Genomic DNA, 10,000 nt, shown 5'->3' on the forward strand with positions numbered 1-10,000 from the left:
CGAAAGCCACTTGCCCGCGCGCCCTCCGGGGCCCGGGTGACATGATCAAAGTGTAGTATCTGTTCCGGCAGATGCTGCAAGCTATGACTAGCTAGGACTAGCTATGACTAGCAAAGACCAGATGTGGGGGCAACCCCACATGCTTGACCTTTAACCAGCTCCCATTTCCCTCCTCTCGGGAGCTGGTCCCCATTTTCCCTTCCCCTTCCCTTGACTCCTCACATTAAAAATTGGCCTTGTGCCTAATTTGCTCGGTGGGGGAGCAAATAAATACAACAGGCCGAAAGCCACTTGCCCGCGCGCCCTCCGGGGCCCGGGTGACATGATCAAAGTGTAGTATCTGTTCCGGCAGATGCTGCAAGCTATGACTAGCTAGGACTAGCTATGACTAGCAAAGACCAGATGTGGGGGCAACCCCACATGCTTGACCTTTAACCAGCTCCCATTTCCCTCCTCTCGGGAGCTGGTCCCCTTTTTCCCTTCCCCCTCCCTTGACTCCTCACATTAAAAATTGGCCTTGTGCCTAATTTGCTCGGTGGGGGAGCAAATAAATACAACAGGCGGAAAGCCACTTGCCCGCGCGCCCTCCGGGGCCCGGGTGACATGATCAAAGTGTAGTATCTGTTCCGACAGATACTGCAAGCTATGACTAGCTAGGACTAGCTATGACTAGCAAAGACCAGATGTGGGGGCAACCCCACATGCTTGACCTTTAACCAGCTCCCATTTCCCTCCTCTCGGGAGCTGGTCCCCATTTTCCCTTCCCCTTCCCTTGACTCCTCACATTAAAAATTGGCCTTGTGCCTAATTTGCTCGGTGGGGGAGCAAATAAATACAACAGGCGGAAAGCCACTTGCCCGCGCGCCCTCCGGGGCCCGGGTGACATGATCAAAGTGTAGTATCTGTTCCGACAGATACTGCAAGCTATGACTAGCTAGGACTAGCTAAGACTAGCAAAGACCAGATGTGGGGGCAACCCCACATGCTTGACCCTTAACCAGCTCCCATTTCCCTCCTCTCGGGAGCTGGTCCCCTTTTTTCCCTTCCCCCTCCCTGGACTCCTCACATTAAAAATCGGCCTTGTGCCTAATTTGCTCGGTGGGGGAGCAAATAAATACAACAGGCTGAAAGCCACTTGCCCGCGCGCCCTCCGGGGCCCGGGTGACATGATCAAAGTGTAGTATCTGTTCCGACAGATACTGCAAGCGATGACTAGCTAGGACTAGCTATGACTAGCAAAGACCAGATGTGGGGGCAACCCCACATGCTTGACCTTTAACCAGCTCCCATTTCCCTCCTCTCGGGAGCTGGTCCCCATTTTCCCTTCCCCTTCCCTTGACTCCTCACATTAAAAATTGGCCTTGTGCCTAATTTGCTCGGTGGGGGAGCAAATAAATACAACAGGCCGACAGGCCGCTTGCCCGCGCGCCCTCCGGGGCCCGGGTGACATGATCAAAGTGTAGTATCTGTTCCGACAGGTACTGCAAGCTATGACTAGCTAGGACTAGCTATGACTAGCAAAGACCAGATGTGGGGGCAACCCCACATGCTTGACCCTTAACCAGCTCCCATTTCCCTCCTCTCGGGAGCTGGTCCCCATTTTCCCTTCCCCTTCCCTTGACTCCTCACATTAAAAATTGGCCTTGTGCCTAATTTGCTCGGTGGGGGAGCAAATAAATACAACAGGCCGACAGGCCGCTTGCCCGCGCGCCCTCCGGGGCCCGGGTGACATGATCAAAGTGTAGTATCTGTTCCGGCAGATGCTGCAAGCTATGACTAGCTAGGACTAGCTATGACTAGCAAAGACCAGATGTGGGGGCAACCCCACATGCTTGACCTTTAACCAGCTCCTATTTCCCTCCTCTCGGGAGCTGGTCCCCATTTTCCCTTCCCCCTCCCTGGACTCTTCACATTAAAAATCGGCCTTGTGCCTAATTTGCTCGGTGGGGGAGCAAATAAATACAACAGGCCGACAGGCCGCTTGCCCGCGCGCCCTCCGGGGCCCGGGTGACATGATCAAGGTGTAGTATCTGTTCCGACAGATACTGCAAGCTATGACTAGCTAGGACTAGCTATGACTAGCAAAGACCAGATGTGGGGGCAACCCCACATGCTTGACCTTTAACCAGCTCCCATTTCCCTCCTCTCGGGAGCTGGTCCCCATTTTCCCTTCCCCTTCCCTTGACTCCTCACATTAAAAATTGGCCTTGTGCCTAATTTGCTCGGTGGGGGAGCAAATAAATACAACAGGCCGACAGGCCACTTGCCCGCGCGCCCTCCGGGGCCCGGGTGACATGATCAAAGTGTAGTATCTGTTCCGGCAGATGCTGCAAGCTATGACTAGCTAGGACTAGCTATGACTAGCAAAGACCAGATGTGGGGGCAACCCCACATGCTTGACCTTTAACCAGCTCCCATTTCCCTCCTCTCGGGAGCTGGTCCCCATTTTCATTTCCCCTTCCCTTGACTCCTCACATTAAAAATTGGCCTTGTGCCTAATTTGCTCGGTGGGGGAGCAAATAAATACAACAGGCCGAAAGCCAGTTGGAAACGGCCTTGTGCCTAATTTGCTCAGTGGGGGAGCAAATAAATACAACAGGCCGAAAGCCAGTTGTCTCAAGAGGGCTAAGTAACGTTTGTTCAATGTCGACTTCGTCATACCAGACTGTAGCTTTCATTTCGCTCCTCATAATAAACAGGGAGCGGGTTTTTAAAAACAAACAAACCGATTTATTCACCTCATTCAAAACTGTCCCGCACAAAATGTTAACTGCTGAATACCTATCGCCGTCACGTCAATCAAAAACGCGCACCTGTTTTTTTTAAAACACTTTACTATTTTCCAACTGCGCGTCATGAAGGCTTCGTTTCTTTTTTCACATTTTCGGGGTTTTTTCACATACCCCGAAAAACACCCGGACAACGCCGGGTACCCCTCGCTAGTCAATTATAAAAGAGAATTGAACTATAAAAGGATGAAAAAAGAAAATATTAGGTAAAATTTTGAAAATAAAAAACGGGGATCCTCAGTTGCTGTAGCTGTTTCGACTGGTTGTGTATGTGTGTGCGTATATATATGTTTTTATGGACATATGGTTTCAGCCCTTTTATTCTATACACAAGGCACAGACAAACTTAGTATGATTCTGACTCGCAACTTATCTGAATTTGTTTACGATATGACTCCTTAAATGTTACTCATCCTTACTTGGCTGTTTTTTCCCTTCAACAATCTTTAGTCCTAGTTGCTAGGCAACTGCACTTCAGGGGAACCGCGAATCTACGACAGAATTTGTAACTCATAACTTACTCATTTTGTCATAAAAAGGTGAAAAGCCAACTCCGATATAAAAAAAAATGATTAGTTTATTATTTTACATAAAATTCCAAACCTTTCATACTTACAGGAAAAATGCACGACGCCCAGCTGTTTCTACTTTTCTGTAATGGAGTATTCAAAGATAGTGGTTGTTTTACTGCGATAAAAGAAAAGTAATAGCTGCTCAATCTTAACTTTAGTCAGAACCGTAATCCAAGATGAGTTTTATCTCATAATGGCATACTCTATTTATCTTGGGTCTGTTATGATCGGTGGTGTGGTGTGCAGAGGTGACCCCTGGCATCGAAATTGAGAGGCATCTAATTATCTCCCTTTCCCATAATATTTCTCAGTACTAGGAATTATACTTGAATCTTTAGAGGGGTATACAATCAAGGAGTTGGTTCCAAGTGTTACCTTACATATGCCTGGATAGCATAGTGTCTGTTCTGTTTTCATGAGTATCCTCCCAGGCATTACTTCCTCTTTGGTGTGTGGCTAAAGTTAGGATTTGCCCCAGGGTTAGTGCTAAAAGTTAGTTTGGGGGTGGGGGAAGTATCCAATCATATTCAGGCTATCTCCCTTTCCTATAATATTTCTCAGTACTAGGATTCATACTTTGGAACATAGAATAAAGGAATTGATCCTGCACATCATCTTTAAGGTATCATTAGACCTCTGCACATTATTGCATGCACACACATTGCATCTTCCTTCGATGAAGATAGTGTAGTATCTGTTGTTTTCATGAAACCATCCTCCCAGACATCACTTCCTCTTTTGAGAGTAGAACTAGAGTTATAATTAGCAAGAGCTAAAGGTGAAGGTTAGAGGTTAGTGTTGTGGGGTATCCAATCACATTCAAACTGCCTCTCTTTCCCATAGTATTTCTTAGTACTAGGACTTATACTTGAGTATTTGAGAAGTACAATCAAGGAGTTGGCCTTGAGCATCATCTTTAATGCATCAACAAATTTCCACAGGTCACTGTTTACAATACACGGCCTTGATACTGAACAATATGTTATATGTCTCTGGTGACTTCTTATCTGACGCAATATCCTCACATGTAACTTTGATTTTAAATGCTTTACGTTAAACGGAATTTTCCAATATTCTTATCATTTGCTTATTCTAGCCTTATGTCGAAAATACCGGTTAAACATCGTTTTTTTTTTTCCACACAAATTCACTAAATATTGCTACAACCATGTCACTATTTACTCATAAAAAAGTAAAATGATCGGTCATAGGTGAAGGTGACCGAAAGCTCTCTTTTTTTTATCATAGCTAATACACCAAGATATACAGAAATGAACCAGCCCTTACTAGGATTATTCCACTTTCCCTTGATTCTAATACTAGGTGTTTAAGTAAGTCTATGGAGGGTTAAGGTTAAAATCGTCTGTGATGTTATTTTATGAATGTCAAAATAGAGATATAGTTCAGTGATGAGGGTAGGAAGATGACGGTGGTTAAGTAATTAATGATATGCACTGACGACCTGCATGTTCCAAGTTCGAATCCAGTTTGTTCCACAAAATCGCTTTCACTTAGGATGTTGTCAACCTTCATGTGGTCTAGATAATTTTCTAGAAAGAATTCTGACTAGAAAAATATCGAGGAAACCAATGCCAACAATAGATTTATATGATATGATGATCATGAGTTCAGTGGGGAAACTGCATAGAACTTATGCCAAGAAACTAATAGAGGAAGCACAATACATACATCAAAACCTCCCTAGTGTGGTGTGCTGAAGGAGAGTGCCGGATGTCGTGAGAGAGTCAAAAAGATCCATAACACTGTCACTACTAAATAAAGATCAGATTTAAGCAGAAAAGGGAATCAAGTATCCTTCTTGAATCTTTTGTATGACTTGAACAAGGACTGGACCTCAGTTTTCCAAACATTTTGAGGATGGAACGCTAAATTTTTCGCCCTTACACTACAGCTTTATTTTAAAGCTTTTATTGAAAAAATCAATTCAGGTCACATAATTATGTAATAGAGCTGACATCTATTCAATGTAGCCGTCTTCAACTTCAATCACCGCCTCGATACGGGTCCAGAACTGGGAGCATGCCTTTTCCACAAGTGCTGGCAAGAGCTCGGCGAATACTCAGCATTTGGCGGTGATAAGGCTGACTTTGATGTTGTCAGAGGTCATGTTGGTGATGTTCTCGATATATTAACGAAGTAGACCAGTGGATTCAAGTCAGAAGAGGAGGGGGACAGTGACAGAAGAGTATAAAGTCGTAGCATTCCTTCTGAAGCCAAGCCTGGGTCTCTTTGGACTTGTGGACCGGCGCCGAGTCCTGCTGCCACACTCAGAGTCTGCCAGCGGCCACCTGATTGCACCAGGAGATCACCACGCTCTTCAGCACATCCAAGTACACTTTGGTGTTGACTTTCAAACCGACTTCGAAGATGTGAGCCGGCATGATGTGGCCCTCATTTGAAACCACACCAGAGACCATAAATGTGTCTGGAAACTTTGTTTTCATCACCCTCGGCACGTCTCTGTTATTCGTGGCAATCCAGCAGTGCATTTTGAGGGTGATGGCAATTGTTCTGTTGTCATAACTCCAATCAATAGAGAGCATGAGTTGTACAGCGGCACATCTCTGATCTCGCTCGTTGACCATTGTGTTACTTTCAGACAGGCTCTTATCACTCTTTGGATTTGTGCACAACTGATCAACTAGTAGATGGTCTGCAATAAAAAAAAAGAAGAAAACTGGTTTTCATCCAACAGAAATGGAATCATGTCGTCTTTTCTAGGGCGAAAATTTTATCGTTCCACCCTGTACTTATCACAATTAAAAAAATAATTGAATGCAAAAGTCCAAGAAGAAACTTAGAAAGAGTACGCCATTTTAAGACCCCATTCATCATTCGCATCCATGTATGAATAAAGAATATTTTTGGCGTTGGTATTTACCTTCAATTCTCTTTCTGCGTCTTGCACAAAATGGTAAGCTTCATGAAGAATATCCTGCAAAAATAAGCAAGAATTTGTTATGAATTAATAACAAGAATTAGATACTTTTTTTTTCTACTTTCTTTTGGATTATTATTTGTTTATGGTTCTGAATTTTTATTTTAAGTCTTATTTTAACAACGTTTCAGCCGATGTAACCTCCAACCTTCAGGTGTATTTCGTCGAACTCCAAAATCTTTCTGTCCAACTGCACGTAATTCCGAATGGAACCGTTTTATTTAATCCACGGGGGTAGTATGCTCTCGTTCTATCAGCTATGACCAGGTAGAAGTCTTAAGTAATATACAGTTGTATTCTTAGTCTGAGAATTGGACCTTCAACCTCTAGAAGAGTGTCACTTAGGACTGAATTTTACTAAGTACTTTATCCGTTATGCCACAGATCCTTGATGACATGATTGAGTTTGACAAAACACACCTGACGAAGATCGGAGGTTACATCGGCCAAAACGTTTGTAAAAATAACTCTCAAGATGAGAATAGTAGTCCGAATAATTTAAATAGGCCATCTTTTTGTTTAATATACAGGGTGTCCACAAAGTCTGGCTACATAAGGTAGCCAGACTTTGTGGAAGCATCCTGTAGATTATGTAGCCAGATTTTGTGGGCACCCTGTATATATATATATATATATATATATATATATATATATATATATATATATATATATATATATATATATATATACAGGGTGCCCACAAAGTCTGGCTACATGATCTACAGGATCAGGGTATATATATATATACAGGGTGCCCACAAAGTCTGGCTACATAATGTGGACACCCTGTATATATATATATCTTTTTGTTTAATATATATATATATATATATATATATATATATATATGAATAAATGTATAAAAAAGAATACGAAAAGTATAAAAGCTTATAACTTGTCTGTATTCGTTTATATATATATATATATATATATATATATATATATATATATATAATTCTGTTTGAAAACATTTGTAGTTTATATATCAGTTGAGTCGATGAGTTATCACTTTTCTTACAAAGATTAAAATTAAGATATAATACCATTAAAATTTATGTCTAGAATACTTATTCCAAATTTCATCAAAATTCATTATATGATTTTGATTCAATATTTTCTTAAGTACCTACGTTTAGAAAATGTTGGTAGATAGACAGACAGACAGACAGACAGATAGATACAAATAGATAATGTTCTGAACGAACCAGCAACGAGCAGTCAAGTTTCGGATGAGCCTGTCGTGGGTTGGTATTTACAAATTTGCCGCTTCTGAATTTCAAGTCGTGTAAACTGAAGAACGTACTGCCATAATGTTTCTCGAATTTTTTCAGCGTGTACGCACCAGTTATTGGATCACAAACATACTGCAAAAGAAGAAAAAAATATTATTTGAAATAATATGTATATATATATATATATATATATATATATATATATATATATATATACTAGCTGCATACCTGACTTTACCCGGTTGAAACATATTACCGGGTGGAGGCGTTAATAACACAAATACTGTTTAAGATACACCGAATATTCTAACTTATTAAGGAAAGTGACCACATGTTGGATTTACCAAAGCATAAAACACACCCATCTTTGTTTATGAAAATCAAACACGAAGTAACCCTCATAGCTTAAATAAATAAGCTTATTTCCGGTTTTAAACTCAACTGTTGTCAGTTATTAATAATTGAAGATAAATTAAATTAAACAACAACCATGAAAATAATGAATACACATATTATGAAGCCTCATCTCAAAGGATTAACGGTAACATATAAGACTTGAAATTTGGAATATGGACTTTTTGTTATTTATTTGTATATGCTCTATAGTTATATTTAACATACATCGAGCTTCATAAATAAAAGCATTACTATAAATAAAGGGTGAACTATATTTGTATAAGCATATTTTCCCCACAAACATGTACTAGTATATAGTCATCCACATACAGTACTGTTTCGTTGTTTCACAGTATGGCTAGACAAGCAACTACCTCAAGCCAGGATCGAAACCTGACTGCTCATATGATGGTCGGAGCGTCTAACCATTGCTCTATAAGATCGCTGCTATGCGGGCAGTGAATTAACAATGTTTTGATATTGTCCAAATACCTAAGCTCAATTTGTTTACACAAAGAGCATCGCTTAATACACTAATGGTAATTTGTATATCATTTAGCAATATGCTCAACGCTTCTGTGGAAATATTCTTTATTCATTTATATTTCCTTTTTATATATACCAATTCTTATTTAAGAAGCTCAATGTAATTACAGAGCAATATAATGAATGAATGACAAAAGTCTATATTCCAAATTTTATGATGTTGACCATCTTACAATTTATTCCTTTAATTCAGTTGACACAATTCTTGACAGTATCTGTTTCGTAGCAAGAAATCAATCACTTAATTATTATATCAATCAGTGAATCTATTTTTCCCTTAACTTATCAAAAGAAATAGCAACAATCAATCCATCAAAAGGAAATAAAATGCGGTTGGACATGATTAAAAAATCCGAAAATTGGAAGAGAAGCTGCAAATGCCTTATAGTTTTCTTTTATTTAAGCCATTTTAGAATTTAGAAGTAAATTGTAAGATGGTCAACATCATGAAATTTGGAATATAGACTTTTGTCATTCATTCATATATATATATATATATATATATATATATATATATATATATATATATATATATATATATATAATATAAAGCTGAATGTGTGTGTGTGTGTGTGTGTGTGTGTGTGTCTGGTCACGAATAGGCTCCTATATGGTATACTATTTTAAAAAAACTGATTACATATAATGATAGAAGATGTATCGAGACACAGGAATGGGTATGTTTGATCTGGCAGAACGGTGGTTCATTAAAATTGTGGGGTCTGTGTACGCGCCTGGTCCACAAAGTATGGAAATAAAAAATTGAAAAATTAAAAAAAACCGTTTACAAATGTTTTTGATATAGATTTACATAAGAATACTTTGATAGGTATGTTTTAACTTAAATAGGAATGGTATAATAAAATTGTGGGGTCTGCCTCCATAGAATGGAAATAGGCACAAACTTGATTAAAAACTTTTCATATCTATCTGCGTAAGTATACTTTGATAATTATGTTCCAGTTTGAAGAAATATGGTATAATAAAATTATGGGGTGTTCGTTCGCGCCTGACCTCCATAGAATGGAAATATGTCACAAAGTTTAACAAGGTTTTTTATAATATAGATCCACAGAATATTGTGATAAGTGTTTCAGTGTGAACAGGTATGGTATAATAAATTATGGGGTTTATCTATTTTATTTTTACTTTCATCATATTTTGCTTTGGTTTTGATACCCCCAAATTCGAAGCTATATCTTTACAGCCCTTCCTTTTCATAAGCTATCATACTTTCATAAATCAGAGTCCATTTTCTCTAGGCTGTTTTTAAACCCAGTCAACGACGGGTACTTTTGCTAGTATATATATATATATATATATATATTTGTTGTATTTTCTTAATTTTATTGAGACTTAAAAACGAACAAAACTTTTTTCAAAGCCTAATCGATGATATACACAAGAATAAAAGAAAAACAGCCTATCTTGCCTTGACAGAGTACAAAATAGACTTCGTGGCTTAGTGGGGGATGCCCTTTTCTCTACCCTACAACCTCTCTCCCA

General features: G+C 39.6%; 1 protein-coding gene across 15 annotated transcripts in view; it reads right to left on the minus strand.

Moving 5' to 3' along the window:
• Positions 1-10,000, minus strand: part of LOC145252749 (putative cysteine desulfurase) — a 601,560-nt gene that overhangs the window by 8,819 nt on the left and 582,741 nt on the right. For all 15 annotated transcript variants that reach the window (XM_080112624.1, XM_080112626.1, XM_080112623.1 and 12 more), the window contains 2 exons: positions 7,526-7,684; positions 6,264-6,317 (listed from right to left, as the gene is read on the minus strand). In XM_080112624.1, coding sequence (XP_079968750.1) covers positions 6,264-6,317; positions 7,526-7,684 — 213 coding nt within the window. The remainder of the gene's footprint in view (positions 1-6,263; positions 6,318-7,525; positions 7,685-10,000) is intronic.

This window comes from Euprymna scolopes, chromosome 29, assembly GCF_053919585.1.
Source record: "Euprymna scolopes isolate OS-2025 chromosome 29, ASM5391958v1, whole genome shotgun sequence".
In the NCBI taxonomy this organism is placed as follows: domain Eukaryota; kingdom Metazoa; phylum Mollusca; class Cephalopoda; order Sepiida; family Sepiolidae; genus Euprymna; species Euprymna scolopes.